The sequence below is a fragment of the Erpetoichthys calabaricus genome, chromosome 5, assembly GCF_900747795.2.
Source record: "Erpetoichthys calabaricus chromosome 5, fErpCal1.3, whole genome shotgun sequence".
Classification (NCBI taxonomy): domain Eukaryota; kingdom Metazoa; phylum Chordata; class Cladistia; order Polypteriformes; family Polypteridae; genus Erpetoichthys; species Erpetoichthys calabaricus.
The window spans coordinates 71,174,654-71,198,309 of NC_041398.2; the positions used below are offsets into that span (position 1 = coordinate 71,174,654).

A 23,656-nucleotide genomic window follows, 5' to 3' on the forward strand; every position below is an offset into this window, starting at 1 on the left:
CCCTTCCATTTAGTCTCTTGCACGCACAATATATCAACCTTCCTTCTCTCCATCATATCTGCTAACTCTCTCCCCTTACCAGTCATACTGCCAAAATTCAAAGTTCCTACCCTCAGTTCTTCTCTCTTTAGTTTCCTCCTCTCCTCCTGCCTCTGGACACATCTCCCCCTCTTCTTCTCCTTCTTTTTCTTTGGCCAACAGTAGCCCAATTTCTGCCAGCACCCTGTTGGCTTACAGTACTGGTGACGGTCGTTGTTAACCTGGGGCTTGACCGATCCGGTATGGAAATTTTGTATTGTCCACATATTGATTTGGCAAAATTTTACAACGGATGCCCTTCCTGACGTAAACCTCCCCATTTATCTGATCTTGGGAAACACACTGGTTTGTGCATTCCCTGTGGCTGGGTTTGTAATCGGTGTGATTGGTGAAGATTAAAAATGGCTGTTCCTGGAGCATTCCCTTGCTTGGTAGTGCAACTGACAGCAAACAACTGACTATGGGTGGAAAGCCACTTTCAAAAGATCTCGGGGATAGGGTTGTGGACAGACATAAGGCAGGGGATGAATACCAAGAAAATCTCCAAGGCTTTATCAATCCCAAGGAGCACAGTAAAGTCCATAATAAAGAAGTGGCAAGTGTTTGGTACTACTAGGACCCTCTCTGGATCCGGCCGTCCCTCCAAACTGGATAGAAGAGCAAGGAGGAAACTGGTAAGAGAGGCTACCAAGAGGCAAATGGCCACTTTGAAGGAGTTACAGGATTATATGGCAAAGAGTGGTCATTGAGTGTGCATGTGACAACAATTTCACAAGCGCAAGGAAAAAGCTACTTCTCAAGAAAGGCCACATTAAGGCTCGTTTGATGGAGCTTGAGAGGTGCTGCAAAGAGCAATGGGCGAAAGTGGCCAAGGATAGGTGTGCCAAGCTTGTTGCATCATATTCAAAAAGACTTGAGGCTGTAATTGCTGCCAAAGGCGCATCGACAAAGTATTGAGCAAAGGTTGTGAATACTTACGTACATGTGATTTCTGTTTTTTTTTATTTTTAATAAATTTGCAAAAACCTCAAGTAAACTTTTTTCATGTTGTCATTATGGGGTGTTATGTGTAGAATTCTGAGGGGGAAAAAATGAATTTAATCCATTTTGGAATAAGGCTGTAACATAACAAAATATGGAAAAAGTGATGCACAGTGAATACTTTCTGGATGCACTGTATGCCACTCCTGTATTTTTCTTGGCCTTTCAGACCTGGGTTTAACGGTAACTGTGCCTGTGGCCTTCCATTTCCTGATTACATTCCTTACAGTTGAAACGGACAACTTAAACCTCTGAGAGCTTTTTGTAGCCTTCCCCTAAACCATGATACTGAACAATCTTTGTTTTCAGATCTTTTGAGAGTTGCTTTGAGGATTCCATGCTGTCACCCTTCAGAGGAGAGTCAAAGGGAAGCACAACTTGCAATTGACCACCTTAAATACCTTTCTCATGATTGGACACACCTGTATATGAAGTTCAAGGCTTAACGAGCTAATCCAACCAATTTGGTGTTGCAAGTAATCGGTTTTGAGCAGTTATATGCATTCGAATCGGCAAAATTACAAGGGGACCCAAATTTTTGCACGGCCATTTTTTCACTAAATACTGCTTCACTAAAAAATCTTTGTTCGGAAAACACCCCAGTACTCAGATGTTCCTAGGAAATGAAAGACATACCACTGTTATCTTTTTTGTAGAAAGTAAATTATTTTGCAGGCTGAGAGGGGTTCCCAAACTTTTTCATGAATGTATATGTCTATTATAAAAGGAAATCCTGGAAAGCAAAGCAACAGCAAGGCTACGATACGTGATCCTCTTGGAAGACATTTTAAAGACCCACGAAACCAAAGAGAACTTGCCACGGTGCAAGACACTCCCTACTTACAAGATAAGACCACGGGCAGAAAAAAAAAATCAGTAGTGTAAAGGCAGTCACGCAGCACACACAGCTCCATGGCTCTCAGTGCATATAAAGTGTATAAGGTCAATACGGTAGAAATGAAATGAACAGGGTAGAAATGAAACGTCGACAACTAAACGAAGAAGAAAGAAAAGCGCGGAGGAAAGAGACCCAAAAATGGTGGAGAGCAAAAAATGCTAAAAAGAAAAACCATAATCTAGGTGCAAATTTAGAAAATAAGGAAAGTGATAATCAGCCCGGAACGTGTGGAATTGAAAACGAAGCACGTCCAATAGGGCTCAGAATTAACGGGAGCAGCGTTATACGTCCTGCAAGAAAGAAATTTAACCATGCCCAGGCCGGAAATAAAGGACAATTATTGTTTTTACAACGTCACGCGAGAAGTCAGTGAGCCATCGTTTAAAACAAGTCCACAGACATCTAACTAAGCAGTTGTTGGATTGCTTTTGGCAGACACGCATCATTTGCTCCCAGCTCTTAAAACAACGACATGTGACAAGCAGAACAGGCAGCTCGCCAGCAGGTTGAAGCCTTTTTTGTTTTAAGTGACTGATAGGTCCGATTGAAGGGGGCGAAGTATAGCACGGAAGACTGATAGCGGGGTACTGATTGATGCGGTAAGGGGGAGGTGAGACCTGGGGGAGGAGGGGTCGGAGAGGGTGCTAGACAGTTGTGTTTGGGGTTATGAAGTCGGCGATTGTTCAAGTAAAACTTTTGTGACACTTTACTATCTTTTTTTTTTTTTTTTTTTTTTTTTATACTGTAGCGACTGATGTAATAAAGATCTCATTAGCACAAACAAAAGGTAATTAATTATCAGAGCCAGTTGTAATTGAAAAAATAGCAGGACAAAGTAAAGTCATCCCATAACAGTTAAAGCAATGACAAGTTTAATTTCAAAGAATACACAATTCGGTCAGGTGTATATTTATGATGACGGAGAAGTGATGCAAATTTTAACAGGCGACAAGAAAGTTGATGTATTCTGCGAATAACATTAGACACCAAAGGAGATTGTGATATGCCATTTGTATTAAAATGTTTACAGTTTACCGTGAGAATAGCTTGTTGCTATGACACTTAACAAATCACAGGGACAACCATTAGAAAACGTCAGATTATTTATTAGAGAAACAGAAACAATATTCACTCATGGACGATTATACGTTGCATTGTCACAATGTATCTCCAAAAATGGATTCAAAATTCAATGCGATCTTGAAGAAAAGGTAATTCCAAATATTGTTTTTAATAAACCTTTAAAGTAGAAAGTGCAGCTAATGAAACTGAAACAATTCCAAAGAAAAAAAAAGCTTTTAAAATTGTATCTCTGATTAACCAAACAGCGGCACGGTGGCGAAGTGGGTAGCGCTGCTGCCTCGCAGTTAGGAGACCTGGGTTCGCTTCCCTGGTCCTCCCTGCGTGGAGTGTGCATGTTCTCCCTGTGTCTGCGTGGCTTTCCTCCGGGTGCGTCTTCCCACAGTCCAAAGACATGCAGGTTGGGTGGATTGACGATTCTAAATTGTCCCTAGTGTGTGCTTGGTGTGTGTGTGTGCGAGCCCTGCGAAGGGCTAGTGCCCCGCCCAGGGTTTGTTTCCTGCCTTGTGCCCTGTGTTGGCTGGGATTGGCTCCAGCAAACCCCAGTGACCCTGTAGTTAGGATATAGCAGGTTGGATGATGGATGGATGGATTAACCAAACACGGGTTGGCGAGCGAAGCGAGCAGAGTTACTAATATAAACGCCACATCAAATGTTGTTTATCTATATTTATTTATCTTCATACAACGTAAAGTCACAAGTAGATTGTCCGCATGCCTATGTCGATCAAACACAGGAAGCTCTGCAAAGTACATGTGCAATGCCACTCCTTATTTAGGAAAAGATCAGTTATGTATTGTGATGGTAGCTTCCACTTACAGCTATAGACACTTCTGTATGTGAGCAACTCTCCATGCTAGTGTTTAGATCTGGCAGTGCTATGCTGACGGTGTATGTACCCAAAAAATGAAGTCTGATTGGATTCTCGGTACCATTGCTTGTGTATACATGAACCCATAACTAAAACAAACTTTTTTCATGTTATAGTAATAATTGACAAAATGTTAACGTGACATGTATAACATGTGAGGACTTAAGTCCAAATATCAAATAAACAGTTTCACAAAAGGTATAACAAAACAGGTGCTCTTTTATTCAATAATGTAACAGAAGAAAAAGAAATTGTTCAATTTACTAGGGGGCTTTGCCTCCTGCTCGCTTGCCAACCCCTCGGCCTGCACTACACACCAGCGAGTTTGCGTCTCTGCTGCTCGCGTATGTGGATTTCACTTTTGCCAAACAACAAATCTTTTAATTCTCACGGATATTCTTCTTCATTGGGAAGAAACGCTACTTTTCCCTGATGGCAACATGAATTAGACGATCTACAAGTCTCCGACTTCAAGTTTAAATCCAAATAATATCTACATCTGTCATATCAGCTATGTCCATATATTTGATCTCTTTTCGCTGTTCCATTTTTTCACAGAGTAATAATTTGTTTGCGCAAATGCGATCTTTGCTATCATTTTTTTTGAGACTTTCGAATTTTAGTTCTTTCATTATCTGTAACCTGGTCTGCATGTGTATCGTGCCAGCGTTTTTTAACCTCTTTACAATGTTCTACTTTGTCGTCTACTCTCTTTTATTTCTGGCCCCAGGCGTGGTTAAATCTCTTGGCACAAAGTCTCGTCTCATGCGACATGAAATTATCTCACTGAAAAAGTCTTGTCCCATCCCAGGCTAAAAAGTCTCATCCCAGGATTTTTTTATATAATAGAGAGGCCGTTACTGGCAATATGTAAAAACTGAAGCCCAACTATCAATCAATATAGGTAGACGCGTTGCTTGGATTGTGTCCGAGGTAAGAACTGCTGCCTTATAATCGAGAGGTTGCAGGTTTGATCCTGGGTCTTCCTTGTGTTTACTGTTTTGAATAGTGATCTGCTATTATTGTTACTATTATATAATAAAAACGCATTTGATATGAGTCTGTAATAGCCGGTGTAAATTTATGGTAGTTTGCGCTGAAGGGATTAAAGCAGACACACAAACTCGGCTTAGTCATTTCTTCTTAGTATCTTGCTGAGTAAACAGACACTGCAGTGTCTGAATGTCTAATTGCAAGGGAAAGTAACTTATTTTACAAGTACCATAAATTTACATAGGATGTTAGACTTGCATCAAACGTACGTTTTTGTTATATGATAATTCTAATTGCAGCTCACTACTTAAAGTGCTAAATACAGAGAGGGTGTGGGATTTGACCCATCACCTTGCCTTTGGTAAATGGTAGCTTATTCACTGCACCATCTACACAGATGCATAACTGAGCAGTTACCACTCTGACAACTAGTTGAAAATGCGCAAACACTTAAGCAAACATCTTTTACTTTGTGCCGAGTAATAGTTGGGCTTCAGCAACATGTTAATCGAGCAATTTCTTTTTCTTCAGTTTTATTCTTGAATAAAAGCACACTTGTTATACCTTTTTGTGAAAGTGTTTGTTGGATATTTGGGTTTTGGTCTTCACACATCCTACACTTCACATCAAAATTCTTCATGTTATTGTAATAACATACATTTTCTTTCTGTGTGTTCAGTATTTCTTGCTTCGCATTTCCTATGCCATTCTGTATTTAGGTAGATCGTTGTAGATACAGGATACATGTGACATGTATGTATTTCAAATCATGGTATTTCATTACCTATATGATTCCTTACAAACGCATTGCTACATAAACACTTCAAGACCATCTTGATCTGTAAGGATTGCATCAGGATGATGCCTTCTTCTGACTGAATTGGGGGGCGGGGGGGGGGGTCGCAGGCTGCGTTCTGCTAATCTGTGCATTTGCAAAACAAAAGTGGGCTAAGCACAGTGATAAGTAGTTACTAGCTTCTTGTCATATGTCAAGAAAATTTTAAGGACGTCAGGGACAACAAAAAAAAATTGTAAACTTAAATTCTACTATTAAATCCTGCTCTGGCCCCTGTTGCCAGTCTCCTCATGTTTTCGGGGTGATGTGCCACGCTTTGCTCTTCCCTCCCTCCAAACCAGTCTGTTGTGCTTCCATGGGAGCCTCCTCAAGCACTTGGTTGCTGCTCCTGCTCCATAAGGTGCTCAGCAAAAGCAGCCCCCTATTTCCCCTTTGAGTATCTGGCCATATGCTCCTGTCACAGAGCTGCCTGCATCCCCTATCATACCCCACCAACTCCTTTCTTTTCCTTCCCTCCTTTAATTTCACTTTCCTTTAACCCAATGCCTTCTTTCCCATTCTTTTAATTTTCTTCTGTCACGCCTTAGTTCCAGTTTAAAACCCTGTAGGATGCAGGTGTGACAGTAGAATCTTGCACACTATCCTAGGATTGCCTGTTCTCAGAGCAGGCTTCAGAGCTGCTCTGCCATGCAACAGTTAGGTCCATAAATATTTGGACAGAGACAAGTTTTTTCTAATTTTGGTTCTGTACATTATCACAATGAATTTTAAATGAAACAACTCAGATGCAGTTGAAGTGCAGACTTTCAGCTCTAATTCAGTGGGGTGAACAAAATGATTGCATAAAAATGTGAGGCAACTAAAGCATTTTTTTAACACAATCCCTTCATTTCAGGGGCTCAAAAGTAATTGGACAAATTAAATAACTGGAACTAAAATGTTCATTTCTAATACTTGGTTGAAAACCCTTTGCTGGCAATGACAGCCTGTAGTCTTGAACTCCTGGACATCACCAGATGCTGGGTTTCCTCCTTTTTAATGCTCTGCCAGGCCTTTACTGCAGCGGCTTTCAGTTGCTGTTTGTTTGTGGGCCTTTTTGTCCGAAGTTTAGTCTTCAGCAAGTGAAATGCATGCTCAATTGGGTTAAGATCAGATGACTGACTTGGCCATTAAAGAATTTTCCACTTCTTTGCTTTAATAAACTCCTGGGTTGCTTTGGCTGTATGTTTTGGGTCATTGTCCATCTGTATTATGAAATGCCGCCCAATCAATTTGACTGCGTTTAGCTGGATTTGAGCAGACAGTATGTCTCTGAACACCTCAGAATTCATTCGGCTGCTTCTGTCCTGTGTCACATCATCAATAAACACTAGTGTCCCAGTACCACTGGCAGCCATGCACGCCCAAGCCATCGCACTGCCTCCACCGTGTTTTATAGATGATGTGGTATGCTTTGGATAATGAGCTATTCCACGCCTTCTCCATACTTTTTTCTTGCCATCATTCTGGTAGAGGTTGATCTTGGTTTCAACTGTCCAAAGAATGTTTTTCCAGAACTGTGCTGACTTTTTTAGATGTTCTTTAGCCAAGTCCAATCTAGCCTTTCTATTCTTGAGGCTTATGAGTGGCTTGCACCTTGCAGTGCACCGTCTGTATTTACTTTCATGCAGTCAACTCTTTATGGTAGACTTGGATATCGATACGCCTACCCCCTGGAGAGTGTTGTTCGCTTGTTTGGCTGTTGTGAAGGGGTTTCTCTTCACCATGGAAATGATTCTGCGATCATCCACCACTGTTGTCTTCTGTGGATGTCCAGGTCTTTTTGCGTTGCTGAGTTCACCAGTGCTTGCTTTCTTTCTCAGGATGTACCAAACTGTAGATTTTGCCACTCATAATATTGTTGCAATTTCTCGGATGGGTTTTTTCTGTTTTCGCAGCTTAAGGATGGCTTCTTTCACCTGCATGGAGAGCTCCTTTGACCGCATGTTGTCTGTTCACAGCAGAATCTTCCACATGCAAGCTTCACACCTCAAATCAACTCCAGGCCTTTTATCTGCTTAATTGATAATGACATAACGATGGACTTGCCCACACCTGCCAATGAAATAGCCTTTGAGTCAATTGTCCAATTACTTTTGAGCCCCTGAAATGAAGGGATTGTGTTAGAAAAAAATGCTTTAGTTCCCTCACATTTTTAGGCAATTGTTTTGTTCACCCCACTGAATTGAAGCTGAAAGTCTGCACTTCAACTGCATCTGAGTTGTTTCATTTAAAATTCATTGTGGCAATGTACAGAACCAAAATTAGAAAAAAGTTGTCTCTGTCCAAATATTTATGGACCTAACTGTACATCTTACCAAGTTAGAATAGGATCTAGAAAGGGTTCACCCAAAGAATCATTGCTACGGATTGCTGCTGTTTGCATCTTCATTGAGGTTGAGTGGTCTACCTCTGTTTGTTCAGGATAAGAAACAAACCACTACGCTTTTTCATCTCACACAAAACTGTTTGTGTTCATGGATTACACATAAAGCTGTTTAGTGATTCAATTTATTAGTATAGTTCTTGAAAGCTTAAATCCTCCCCTTTACCGCATCTTTCTTTGTAATTATTCTTTTGGAGCTAGGTAAGTGGTTTATCATGATTAGTTTGCAAAACAGGAATATAGGAGAACATTATGGAGAGACCGGTATATTTTTTAAATTAATAGTATTTTAAACCATGTAATCAAAATATTAAGTCTATTCAACTTTAAACACTATCCCAAACTACTCTTCATGTAATGTGCTTTGTTTCCTAATTCTGGGTTTGTATTTTTCTTTGTCCGTTTGTCTCCTTGTGAAGGCCATTCTACCTCCTGGTCCCAGAATTCCAGATTGCATCAAAGGAGGAATTCATGGTCCAGACATGAAGATAGAAAACCTTCAGAGGTTGGTTTTTGATTTTTCTAATTTTGCAACACTGTTTTATATATATAATATATATATATATATATATATAAAAAACACCGTCCCATCTGTTTAGTGTGCCTTTTCTTAAATATGTTAGTATGAATAGAATGGTCCTCACATTTATTTCTGTGTCAAAGTGTAAACATTTTTTTAATTATCTTGATTAGGAGTAGACTAAAGCACCTTAACCTTTTTGAGTTGAGTATATAAGTTGTTTATATAAGCCAAGTATCTAATAATTTAGTAAGCCTTCCCTAACAAACAGTGCTGCCATAGAATATGACAGAGAGAAATCACAGAGTTAATACTGTATTAAAGGACAATTTTGGTGTATTCCACATCAGTTATTTTTCACAATCATGTTATACACTAATTTGCTACCTGAAATTAACATTTTTTGTATTTATTTTTTTTTATTTTTAAATTTTAAAAATACAGTCTGTTGTTGCAGCTTAAAATGGATCTTTAGGGTACACAGGTCCAAGTAATAGAAAAGCCATAAAACTTGTGTTAAGAGTAGTGATTCACCTCTTGATTACAATCACGTTGCAAAACAGCGTATCAATATTGTTTTAAGAAGGATAAAAGCAAGCCTTTGTTGTGAGATTCAGACAGTTTTAAAGGAGACTGGCTGTGCACTTGCCAGGTTCACCTTATTTTGTGGTAGTGCAGCACTCTTCATAACCAGAGAAATCCTTGCCAAATGCCCATTATTGACATTGAATGTTGATGCCAAGATGTGAATTGCTGTCATAGTTCTGTAGCCAATTAGATGATAATAGTTGAAAGTCACATAATCGCTTATATTCTTTCACTATACAAAACTTTTTTTCTTCTTAAAGATTCTGTGTGCTGCCACTGGATTGTACAGTATATACATGCTTGTGCTTGAGCAGACGTGTCGCCAGGGCTTCATGTAGCCAAGGCTTCAACTGGGACAGTTGTGTTTCAGCTGCAGAGAACCTGATATAGATGGATGTTGTATATCACTCTCTTACCTATAATATACTTCTGACTGCAAGAAGGGGTGCATGCTTTAACATGCCTGATTGAAAATTGTGCCCTCACAAGGAGAACCAAGCAGCATACAAAAATAGGCAACTATTTTTTACCCCTTTAAACCTTGCACATAGCATGTAATCAAGTGACAGGAACTGAACAGATATTATAGGTCTTCATCCTGCTTATCCAGGGTTACAGTTTTGATACAGCTAGAGCCAACCCTGGCAATCATTGGATGGATGCAAGGCAGGAACAGTCCTTGGACAGGGACAGTCCATCACAGGGCTCACAAACACTGTAGGGCCAATTTAGCAATGCCAATTCAACTAAATTTAATTAAGATGAGGTTTAGTAAGTTCAGTACAGATGTTTTAACATAGGCAGAGTTGGCTGTGATTCCAGCCTCACTGTGCCAAGTTTTACATGGAGTCTGTGTGGTTTTTTTGTGTGTACAAGACACAGCACAGAAAAGCTGGCTCTTTCAAAAAAAAAAACAACAAAAAACAAAGGCTTTTATTAATACAATGCAGTATAATCTGCACACTTCCTACATATTATGTGTACGAAAGTAAAATGAAACTTGTGCCCCTTTCACTACACACTACACTACACTCCACTCCTTGTGCATCTTGCGCTGTAGGCCATGGAAAATAAGCAGGAATGTAATGGGTGGCACTTTGCCGTTGGGTTGTGTTAGCTCCACACGCAAAGGACAATGCAAGTAGACAAATGAGCAAGAAACATCCATACCTCAAGAAAATAGTGCTATGAACTAATGATAAAGTAATCTGGTTTTCTTCCGTTATCACAATGTTTTCTCATAAATGCGGAACTCCTGTTTTCTTTAATCGAAACCTTTGCTGCTTCAAAATGGCCATATTTGGTAAGTTCTAAAGGTTTTTATTATCACCTATGTACCCTTAAACCCCATTCTAAATTGCAATAACAGACAAGGTACCCTTTAATTTGATTCTGACACAGCAAGGACGTGCATTCTGTAGTTTTGTACTAGATAAAATTATTTGTGTTTTGATTGGTCTCTGCCTGTAAATGAAATAGTACAGCATTATGTATTTTTGTTTATTTACATTTAATGGACATTGTCAGTAAAAGTTCTGACTTGTGTACAAAATCACCATATGAAAGGTGGTAGCAAGGGAACTCGTTCATAACCATTGGGCCACTGTATGTAAAGTATAGTAATCTGTTTACCTGTAATCCTTATTTTTACCGTGTCCTTCATTTACTGCTTTTAGAGTACAAGAACCTCTCCTTTAGTGTATTAAGTAAATCGGTATGAAAGAATGATGAGTTATCATTTCAGTAATCATTACTGTATATTTTAGGTTTTCAGAACAGATTTAATCACAGCCATGAAGCTTCATGATTCCCACCAGCTAAACCCAGATGACTACTATATACTGGCAGACTCATGGAGACAGGAATGGGAAAAAGGTGTCCAAGTTCCAGTCAGCCCTGAATCAGTCCCTATTCCTGGGGTCCGGTATGTAGAGTATCAGTGGAATGTTTTAGATATTTACTACATTTTATTGCTTTGGACTTTTTGGAATCTGTATTTCAAGCATTTTCATCTTAGTTCTGTAATATTAATCTCTTTTGCCTTATTTTGTATGTTTAATAGTATATAGAAGATGTCAGTAATCATATTTGAAATTCATTTAGTTCACATTCCTGTACTATTTGAAGAGTTCTTTTAAAGAGCTCTTTAGAACATATACCCAGCACAGTATACGCCATTAGAAATAATGATATATTTAAAACATTGAACTACAGGTAAAATTCCATTACAACAAATATCTTTACAACAAAATTTTCATTACAACTAAATATTTTTATGGTCCCGACAGATTCCCCATATGACACGAGTCTATAGAAATCTCATTACTATGAAGTACATTCAGCAGATACTTTCATTACAACGAAGTGCACAAAAGACCTTGAAATGTCTTGAGCAGTGATGAGCAGTTAGTTCTGTGGCCGTAGCTCAGTTGTGCACAATGATCCCCAAACAGAAACACTAATTTTTTTTTCTTTCTTCGAACTTTCCTCATACTATTTTTGCTGTTTTTGTTTCCTGTGGTTTTCAGTGATACCTTTTGCTTATTGCTCGTCAACATTTGAAAAACATCCATTGGAATTTAACTCATTGTCACCCTCCTATAGAAACGGCAGACACAAAAAAATAACAGTTCATATTAGCAAAAAAACTTTAATTTTTTGCAGCTCTCGATTGAGCCAAAAAGAAAAAAAGACTATGCTAGTGAATGCGGAATTTCGCCATCGACACTGTCAATTTTCTTGAAAGACAGAGCAAAAAAAGAAGAAAAATCTTGGCTTGCAAACGTATGTGTACTGCTGCATTTGAAGACGTCAAAAAAGCTGTTTTTATGTGGTTCAGTGATGCTCATTCAAGAAACATTCCTATTAATGCGGCACTCATTCAAGAAAATGTGAGGTTTCTAAACTCTCTAGGGACCTTCCCCAGCTGGACAACACACCGAAGAGCGTCCCGAAGTGCGGTCACCGCGTCTCTGGAAGACTGTTTACTTACTGTGGAAGTAAACAGAAAAGATCTAGATGGGTGTTGCAAGGTTAGGAGCATGTACAGTGGGGCAAAAAAGTATTTAGTCAGCCAACAATTGTGCAAGTTCTCCCACTTAAAAAGATGAGAGAGGCCTATAATTTTCATCATAGGTATACCTCAATTATGAGAGACAAAATGAGGAAAAAAAAAATCCAGAAAATCACATTCTGATTTTTGAAGAATTTATTTGCAAATTATGGTGGAAAAAAAGTATTTGGTCAATAACAAAAGTTCATCTCAATACTTCGTTATATACCCTTTGTTGGCAATGACAGAGGTCAAACGTTTTCTGTAAGTCTTAACAAGGTTTTCACACACTGTTGCTGGTATTTTGGCCCATTCCTCCATGCAGATCTCCTCTAGAGCAGTGATGTTTTGGGGCTATCGCTGGGCAACACGGACTTTCAACTCCCTCCAAAGATTTTCTAAGGGGTTGAGATCTGGAGACTGGCTAGGCCACTCCAGGACCTTGAAATGCTTCTTACGAAGCCACTCCTTCGTTACCCGGGCGGTGTGTTTGGGATCATTGTCATGCTGAAAGACCCAGCCACGTTTCATCTTCAATGCCCTTGCTGATGGAAGGAGGTTTTCACTCAAAATCTTATGATACATGGCCCCATTCATTCTTTCCTTTACACGGATCAGTCGTCCTGGTCCCTTTGCAGAAAAACAGCCCCAAAGCATGATGTTTCCATCCCCATTCTTTACAGTAGGTATGGTGTTCTTTGGATGCAACTCGGCATTCTTTCTCCTCCAAATACAACGAGTAGAGTTTTTACCAAAAGTTATATTTTGGTTTCATCTGACCATATGACATTCTCCCAATCCTCTTCTAGATCATCCAAATGCTCTCTAGCAAACTTCAGACGGGCCTGCACATGTACTGGCTTAAGCAGGGGGACATGTCTGGCACTGCAGGATTTGAGTCCCTGGCGGCGTAGTGTGTTACTGATGGTAGCCTTTGTTACTTTGGTCCTAGCTGTCTGCAGGTCATTCACTAGGTCCCCCCGTTTGGTTCTGGGATTTTTGCTCGCCGTTCTTGTGATCATTTTGACCCCACGGGGTGAGATCTTGCGTGGAGCCCCAGATCGAGGGAGATTATCAGTGGACTTGTATGTCTTCCATTTTCTAATAATTGCTCCCACAGTTGATTTCTTCACACCAAGCTGCTTACCTATTGCAGATTCAGTCTTCCCAGCCTGGTGCAGGTCTACAATTTTGTTTCTGGTGTCCTATGACAACTCTTTGGTCTTGGCCATAGTGGAGTTTGGAGTGTGACTGTTTGAGGTTGTGGACAGGTGTCTTTTATATTGATAACGAGTTCAAACAGGTGCCATTAATACAGGTAACGAGTGGAGGACAGAGGAGCCTCTTACAGAAGAAGTTACAGGTCTGTGAGAGCCAGAAATCTTGCTTGTTTGTAGGTGACCAAATACTTATTTTCCACCATAATTTGCAAATAAATTCTTTAAAATCAGACAATGTGATTTTCTGGATTTTTTTTTTTGTCATTTTGTCTCTCATAGTTGAGGTATACCTATGATGAAACTTACAGGCCTCTCTCATCTTTTTAAGTGGGAGAACTTGCACAATTGGTGGCTGACTAAATACTTTTTTGCCCCACTGTACATTGTAAATGCAGATAACAGGATTACTTGATCACTGACCTGCACGACCCTGCCTGACTGCTGTGTCTGTATATAGCAGAGTGGCAGATCACGTTACAATAAATAACTGTGCCATTCCTGTTTCAAGCTGAATGAAGCTGGTTTTGCTAAAGTACTGAGACTCAGCCACGTGTTTTGGGTTGCAATACAAGGACTTGTAGCGTGGCCCCAGTCTTTTATGATTTGCTTCTGTGGCGCTTCACTGCAGTGCTGTGAGCCTCCTATTGCCCTGTCCCAGCAACGGACAAACAATCTTTCACAGACGCTGCAATTGCGCTTCAGGACGCAATTCAGTGTGTCATTCCCGTTGGGGGGGGGGGCGTCTCAAGAGTTCAGAAACCTCACAATATGAAGAAAAAAAAAGGATGATTAGGCTTCTGATTGATAACTGTGCTGCCCACAACATGCTTCCACATTTAGATAATATTTGCGTTGAATTCCTCCCACCCAATTGCACGGCAGTGCTTTAGCCATTGGGTTTGGGCATCATTCACACCCTGAAAGTGTATCATCACAAGGAAATGCTGATAAAAATTCTTGTCAGCATAACTTGTAGGCATTAGGAGATTCAATGGCTTCTTTCGTGTTAATTTTAAATGATTGCAAATGCCTGGACACAAGTTAAAGAAAACACTATAGCAACAAATATAGAATCTCATTACAACAAAATTTTCGTTACAATGAAATGTTTTTTAGGTCCCTGGGAGTTCGTTGTAATGGAATTTTACCTGCATTTGGAACCATTTCATCTGGGCTTCCTTTACAAACAAACTGAGCCTTTTATTGTGGCTGAACAGACTTTTTTGTTGACGCACATGTACTCTTGTGCTTTTAAAGCCCAAATGCGATTTCAAAGGTAGTATACAGGGTCATGAGTAATGTTAATGATTACATGTTCAAGTGTTTTATCTTTACATATCCTCAGCAATAACTAATTTGCATTGATTGCACTCTATAGCTTTCTGTTTTTGCTATATAATTTTTTAAATGGTAAGAGGTGATTCTGTAGCAGTGTCTGTTCTACATGTGAGACCACTGTATCACAGAACTGCTATCCTGGGTTCCCCTTTCCATTTTAAATTCTTGTGCTACCAAACAATCCACATTGTTATTAATTAGATGTAATTATTGAATTAAATTTTGTGGGTAATATTTTAGCTGCAGATTTGAAAGCTTAGCTCTTCTTGTTTGACTGTCTTATGATTTTTATGTTTGGCGAAGGCATATGGAAATAAGGTTATCCTGTAAATGGCAAAGTGCTGGATCTGCACACAAGTTGCTCTTTCTTTTTGATTCCTCCTTAATTCCCTATGAAGACATGACATTGCTTAGGTTGTACATTTTTATAGGGGGATAGTTCCCGTTAAGTGTGCCTAGTGTTAGCCTGAAGTAGAGAGATGGTTATGTCATTTTACTATTGTATAAAATGCCAATATACTACTTTTTGTTCTTGACCGCAAAGTATTTTTTAGTCTATTTATTTTTTAATATTGGTATCATCTCATTTAACAAATTGTTTCACAGTATGTTTTGAACTTGAGCTTATGTTTCCCCACAACCATGACACATTCTTTTGCCTCAGACACTTGCTTTGTTAAGTGAAACTGGATTTAATAATGTTATTTCAGAAAAATCTTATGAAGTAGAGTATAGTTTCTGCCACAGAGCACCAAATTAAACATCAAACAAAGACTTCACATTTATTAATGTTTCTCTGTAATTACGGTATGTGTTTAAGTTTTTACTTGTGCTACATAAATGCCTGTCCAAGACAATTTTACGAAACTGTTGTTTATTTATGAAACTGCCATTTTGGAAAGTTGATTGGCTGCCTGCTTTCCTTCATTCCGTTACTACATATTAGGGGTGTGATTTGGTGGAGGCCCCATAATTAGATATTTCATCAATATTTGATTGCCATTTTGGTTTATATTGCAACTTGATATTATGGTTTTTTGACATTTTAATTCTTGCTTAAAACATTTTTTGGTAAAGATGCAGCGAGTCTCCAATATTTTGTTTTAATCTCTCAAAAGCATAGTACTTCATTATGTTTTTCTTAATGAAAAAACTTTGCAGCATTCACATTATGCACACCTACAAATAAAACCATTTTCTCCTGTGGGGAGAAAGAAAATAAATCCCTGGAGATTTATAGTATGCTAACAAATAAGTAGACGTTAAACATAAAGTGTATGCTGTTAAGAACCAGCAATGTATATAAAAAATCTGAATTTTATTAAAAATATTTTAGGACAAATACATAACTCTAAAGCAAAAAGTGCTTCATAGTTTGTGTTGTAAACCAACCTAGAATTGGCTCTTGTGCACAACTACAGACATTTGTCATTTATTGGATATAATTTTAGCATGTCATCAGGCCGTGTGGCCCTTCACCTCCATGCATTTTGTGTATGAAAAAAATGATTAATTTTGAACTCTGCTTTACTGTAGATGTTGGACACCACTGTATAGGATAAAAATCTGATGGTATTATGTACTCTTAGTTGCAGGATGTGGCTGATAATTCTGGAGACCAGAATTATCTACAGAATCCCACAGAAGGGGGTCTTTGGAAATAAAATATGCAATGGACTGTGTTACAAATTTTGCTTTGGGACCATTTCTAGGAGCTTTGTTTAAAGTTGGTTCTAGTGTTTGCTGTCTAGTCAGTTTGCCTTTGTCCAGGTGGTGTCAGGTGAGATGTGTACATGTTAGTGGTCTTTCCATAATATCTTCATTTTTACATGCTCATGTTGAGGTATACATTGACACTTTGAAATCCAAAATAACTCCTTGCTTTAGCTTTGAAATAAGATACTCCATGAACCTAGTGACAAACCTCTTTTGACATGTTTTCTTACTTACTGTGATACAAATAGGATCTTGTCAGCATAAGTGCATACCATCAACAAAATCTCTCTAGGTATACAAATGAATGTAGAATATGTATTATAGCAGCATAAGTTATACATTATGTAACATGTATATACATTTATTGGTGTGATGAAAATAATTTCTTGGACAAATCAAATGGCATTACTGTAATAATGCATCGTATAATCATGTCTTCCTTAAAATATATATATTTTTAAATAACATGTTGATCCAAAAATTGAAGACCTCAAGAATCATGGTTTACACCTGAATCTGCTTTTTTTTCCTTCTGTTTTCTTTCCCCTCTGCCCAACCTTTAGTGTGTGCAATATCCTTTTACAAAGTTTATTTTTCATAGCATTTACACAAATGTATGGATGCTGCTTCTTGCCACTGACAAAATACAAATGTGTGTATTTGCATATTTTCTGCTCATCTTTGATAGCGTCTATTGGGTATATACTCCTGTTAAGTGGCAAAAGCTTAAACAGATTCAGCAGGAGTGTAAAAAGATGTATAATCTACAGAAATAACGTTGGTAGTTGCTTGATTGAATAATTTGAAGTTTTGCCACCTTTAATAAATGTGTACAGTCCAAAATTTATAGTTGTGCAAATACACATTATATATGGAAACGATTACACCTAAGGAGCCAACTAGTGCACAAATCATTATTAAACTTTGCAGTATATTGTATATAAATTATAGCTTTACTGACTCCAAGCTTCCCTGATTTGGACAAGTGGGCTAGAACATTGATGGATGGAAGGAGTTGTTATGCAATAGTATTGTAGTTGAAAATATCGTTATTTGTCCCAAGGGAAAATGCCTAGTTAGCAGAGTATTATCTGTCTGTCTGTAATTAATTACCAACAGAAAATCAATGGCAGTGTAACTTTGGGTGTAATTTGCTGTTACATTTCCTGGCGTAGGCTATAAAAACAATGCTAAAAGTGTTGGTAGGTGTGGACAGCAAAGAAAGAATTTCATTGTACAGGGAAACGTGTTTCCTTACTGTGCACATGACAATAAACTTTGAACTTGAACTAGTTCTGTGCATCATTTGAGCAACTGTATAGATGTGTCTCGCGTAAGTGTTAGACCCAAAGATTACTCCGGCTGTATAAATGCCAACAGTGTTCGTGCAGAGCATTGCTCAGGAAATGAAATGGGCATGTCTTGCATAAGCGACAGGCCTAAGTATTACCCTGGCAACAATGCAGACATGTCCTCTACTAGCTTCATAGTGGTGTCTCATAAGAAACATTTTTCCGCAACCCAGGTGTTGCACACTTTTGACACTGATATGAGCAATGATGACGAAGTGAATCTGTCTTCACGCAGTGAGACTGAAATGGACAGTGAAATCGAAAGTGATTTTGATTAATTCGAAAGTGACATTTGTGTCAGTTGCACATGTACAGTGTGCTGTTCAAAAGCTGATCAGTCACGCTACTGTTGTACGTACTGTGATGTTGGATTATGTAGTTCACCATGCTTCAAGATATAGATAGATACTTTATTAATCTCAAGGGGAAATTCACATACTCCAGATATACCACACAAACACATTTTGACAGTATATGCAGTATTAGCATTATTTTTATTATTATTAATTATTTAATAATTCATTACATTTATATATGTCACATCAGACACACTAGTGACCAAGTCAGTACTCGGATTGGGAGAGCATGGGGCATTTGGGGGGGTGGGGGGGGCTGGGGGGGTAGTGAGTCATGAGTCTGCTGGAATGGGGTGTGTGGTGCTCCCAATATCTGTGCAAAAGGACGAAGGTCCAAGTCTTTAGAGTCCTGGTATTTCCTGTTTTGCTATATGGTTGTGAGACAAAGACTCTATCCAGTGACATGAGATGAAGACTGGACTCCTTGGGTACCGTGGGTTCGACTTTATGTTGAAAGAGCGGTTGCTCATTGAGTCCCTAATGAGGCACATTACCTGCATTGTGAGGGAGCGTCAGTTATGGCACTACAGCCATGTGGCGTGATTCCCGTAGGGTGATCCAACTCGTAGGATTCTCATTGTTGAGAACCTGAGTGGCTGGACCACGCCAAGGGGACACCCATTTAACACCTAGCTGTGGGAGATAGAGGGTTATTTCTGGAGGATGGGACTGGACCGCATGTCTGCCTGGGGGATTGCCAACCAGGATCCCAAGCTGTTTTGTTGTGGGTGCGGCAATGAACTGTACCAGTGCATGCTCCCAGACCTGACCTGATGCATTATTATTTGTATCGTTATTATACTTTCTCCACTTCTGACTTTGTACTTTTAGGGTTTTGCATGTTTTACATTAGAAAGATCAGATTTAATAGTTATGTATTTTTCAAGCCAAAAAATGCAATTCTTACAATTTTTCTTGAAAAAAAACAAAAAAAACATAACATTAAGGTGGTTAATAGGAAAAAAGATGAGGATATCAGCTCCATAGGCCCCAGGGTATCACACAATTATATTTACACTATATGAACATATTTAATAATAAAAAAAAAATAAATTTAATAAACTGAGAAGGCCCGTTGGAAATTTGAGCATGCGGTTGCTTGTATAGTTAAATGCAAGGGTCTGTAATAGATGGACGACTTGTTCCTTGGCCCACTGTAGTTATAACTGAGTGAGCATTAACCAAGCATGTAAAATGGCCTGCAAAATGTAAATGTGGCATGATGTTTGGCTACATCACATTTATCTATAGGTACTTTTTAAAATGAAGATCAAGTCTTAATACGTAAACATGTCAAAAAAAAAAAAAAAAGTCAAAAACCTCTCATGGGCTGTACATACTTTTTCACATGCAAAATTACTTTTGTGAAATGAATTCATTCACTTTGTTCCCAATGCATGTTTTTTCTACAGAATTGTGAACAATTGTTTTATACTTCTAGTACAGGATAGACTCCAACTGACTTAGAATGAACAAGTTTAGAAAATGAGGAAATGCCTCTCCAACTTTTCTATCATTTTTTTTTGTCTCAGCATTTTCTTCGGTTGAAATGTAGAAATGCCTTATTTTAATGAAATTTTAAAAATAATTTTAATCAACTTCATAAAATCTAAAATTTCTCTTAGAATATTGAAGATAGAGCCTTTCCAATATCTGTATGTCTAAGAAGCAAAGTGTACTTGTGTAGCTCTTAGCAAATTAATTTACTTCCCTTCTTTTATAACCCTTATAGTGTGTTTCTTTCACATGCATTCATTTATGCGTTTGAATATTATGTTTCCCTCTTTTTGGGAATTATATTAAATTTTGTTAGCAGAAGTAGTAGTTTAGATATTGTGACAATAGATGGCGCTATACCAGCACTTAACCCAACACAGACAGATGCAGCAGGCACACTGATCAAAGCACACGCTTTTATTTTACATTTCACAGAGCACAATGCACCATAAACAACTCAGTCCTTTTTTTCTTCTTTCTTCTTTTCCTTTTTCTGTCATCTGCTGCCTCCACTCCTCCCCCGCAAGCTGTGTTCTCTGCCTCCCGACTCCAGCTCCTCGAATGGAGTAAGGCGGCCCCTCTTATAATGTACCTGGATATGTTCCAGGTGCTTCCTGATGACCTTCCTGCAGCACTTCCTGGTGAGGCAGAAGTGCTGCAGTCCATGGCTCCGGAACCATCTGTGGTCCCCCATACAATCCAGGAGGGCTGCCCACTTGCGACCCAGGGAAGGAATTGCCCCTCTTCCAGACCTTTTGCTTCTCCAGGCGTCCCGGTGGGGCAAGGTCCCCGGTCGTCTGTCACAATATATAAAGCTCAATTCAGTACAGACATGTTAAAATTTGAAGACCTAATTGACCAGTATAAATATAAGTAGGAAAAATGTTCTTAATTCATTTAGCAAATGGTTAAGTGTTCTTAAATGTTTTCATTTGAAAGCCCCTAAAACGATGCTGTAATGTTTTCTTTCTATCTAGGCATTGGCAGTTTTGCTATTTAAATGCTTTTAATGTTTCTCAACAGAACTATAGCTGAAAAGGAGAAAGCAGTCATGTTTACCAGGCCAAGAAAATATATTCGCTCACCAGGTTCTGAGCCTCCTGAATTAGGTTATGTTGATATCCAGACTTTAGCAGACAGCATGTGCCGCTATGATCTCAATGAAATGGATGCTGCATGGCTAGAGTTGATCAATGAAGAGTTTGAAGATATGGGTATGAAAATTATTAAATACATTTTTATATTTTTTTATATTTTTAAAATATTCACATTTTAATTTGAAATTCTTTTGATCTGTAAAGTGCTATTAAAAATGAGATGAAGTGTTGGTCATGTATAAGAGAAACTTTCACTTTTCTTAAATCTACAGTACTAGGCAGCTTCTGTAAAATGTTTGTGTTTTAATGTTTTTATTTTGTAGCACTACATGTAATCAACGTCCATATTTTCTGATTTTTTTATGTTGTTAATCTATATATATAATTCACTAAGCCAGAAGACAAGCAGCCAACCATGGAAAGCACGCCGGAAGGGGCATGGATTCACTAAACCGCCGACAAGTAAGATGCCAATGGCGCACGCAGGAAGAAGCCACGCCCACCAACTCTTAGACCATTGGATACGACAAAAAAATCACAGCCACGCCCACCAACTCGGACGCGACGCCTCGAAAAACATGCCGTCATTTCTGTTTGTCTGTGCCACAGTCCACTTGCAGCTCGGAGCCACGTTGACTTTTCATTAGTCAACCTCAGTGGAATCTTGGTTCACACAGAGGCAGCGCCAGAGAGAGACAGAGGCACACACAGGCAGCGCGAGAGAGAGAGAGCCGCGCGCACACACAGGCAGTGACAGAGGCACACACACACACACACACACACACACACACAGAGGCAACGCCAGAGAGAGACAGAGGCATACACAGGCAGTGCGAGAGAGACAGCCGCACACACACACAGAGGCAACGCCACAGAGAGACAAGCGCACACACAGGCAGCTCGCGAGGGAGAGCCACGCACACACACAGAGGCACTGTGAGAGAGAGCCGCGCACACACACAGAGGCAACACCACAGAGAGACAGAGGCACACACAGGCAGCGCAAGAGAGAGCCGTGCAATCCTTTAAAACTGAAGTTAAAACACAATGAAGGAAGCAGTCTTTAAAAACCAATAAGCCCTGTGCCTCTTTATCATTAGCGTTTCACCTGCTTCAGGCCCTGCAACAGTCGAGACGCTCTCTCTGCAGCTGACCTTCTCTGTGCCTGACTCACTACTGTCAGTCACCTGATTAAAAATGGCCTTTTGAAGGTGAGCTATGGACCCGCTATACCACAGGAACACATTGCCTTCGAGCCTGCTCTCGCTCACTCTAACGTATCGGCTTTCTCTCTCTCTCCTCACTCGCTCACACACTGCACAGGGGAGAAATGCCCGAAGCACGAGTCTACCCGGAAACCGTTTCAGCCACACTTCCACGCCCCTCGCTAAACTGTGAGTGCGATGATTATTTATTTAAAAATGGGCTTTTGAAGGGGAGCTGTGGACCCGCTATACCACAGGATCACCTGTGACATTGCCTTCACATTGTTTTCCTTTTATTTATAATCCTGTTGAGCAGATCAGACACCCAGGCAAACAACACTGAATAATCAATAGCTGCAACTACTTTGCCCGCCCCCACTCCTCACCTGAGTCGGTTTCGTCTCTGTTCAGCAGTGTTTGCCAAACTCAGTCCTGGTGAACCCCTGTGGCTGCAGGGTTTTGTTCCAACCAGATTCCTAATCATTAATGCCGGTGAAACTCATCCAGGATAAGTCGGTTTTTCAAACGCAGCCGTGTAGCAGATTAGTCTAGCAAGATGTAATAATCCGAGATGAATGCGCGCCCTCGCGCTGAGTGAAAAGCCAATATATATTGAGTCTACAAAACATGATCAGCAAGTCTTTGATAGGCTACAACAAAATGATATAAGAATGGGCACATTTTTTTCACACAAGCTGAGTGGGTGGGTGTTAGTTAGTTAATTAGCAACTCAAAGGATTTCAAGATATAATATACACAAGAGGTAACACTGCAAAAGCGGCCCAAACCAGAAAAGACAGCTGGCAAAAAGTGGCTGACAAATTAAACGCGTGTGCATTGTACTTACTGAAAGCAGCGTTATGGATTTTGCAAATGTTAATTTTTTTCCCTCTGCTTAAAAAACATTGAAAAAGCGGCGCGGATTGGTTTGCAGTGTGTAAAACAGTTTGTTTGTCGCGGATAATTTGCTATCCACACAGGGAGGAACCGCGAAGCGAACCCACAATCTTCCACTGTCTCCTTACTGCAAAGCATCCGTACTACTACAGCGCCACAAGGCAGTTAAAGAATGCATCGGGTCACATGTTCATTTTTTCCCCTGTGCTTAAAAGACATTAAAAAACTGTTTCTCAACTGTGACTCCGGAACAACTCGGTACGCGAAAAGCGGCCAGAATCGCAAACAACAATGAAAACTCTACGTGACTCACAGGTAGTGATGGGCCGCTCGATACTCAGGTTTCGACACTGTGTCGAGCTTTCGAAGCACTGCAGATTTTAATACTTGATCGAATAATGACATCTGTGATTTAAGGATTTCACATTTTCTTTCTCCAATGTGCTTACCTATATCATGGCAAAGTACAGGGATAAACCTTTATTTTCTGTCTACTCCGTTTTAATTAAGACAGAGCAAAGAAAACATTTAAGGCGATTAAATGTGATCTCAAGAAAAGATCAGGGTTAATTATAATACTAATAACAGGAGCGATTATAATGAAACAGTGCAAAAGTAAATACTAATTGAAAGAGCCGGGAATGCACGAGGTGAGGCGTCTTCTTTTGTTTAAC

The 23,656-nt window shown here is 39.4% G+C and overlaps 1 protein-coding gene across 5 annotated transcripts in view; it reads left to right on the top strand.

The window, feature by feature from the left end:
- The window catches only part of jade1 (jade family PHD finger 1), a 145,126-nt gene that overhangs the window by 65,024 nt on the left and 56,446 nt on the right, over positions 1-23,656 (top strand). For all 5 annotated transcript variants that reach the window (XM_028801666.2, XM_028801667.2, XM_028801668.2 and 2 more), the window contains exons 4-6: positions 8,564-8,649; positions 11,019-11,176; positions 20,807-20,997. In XM_028801666.2, the coding sequence (XP_028657499.1) occupies positions 8,564-8,649; positions 11,019-11,176; positions 20,807-20,997 (435 nt within the window). The remainder of the gene's footprint in view (positions 1-8,563; positions 8,650-11,018; positions 11,177-20,806; positions 20,998-23,656) is intronic.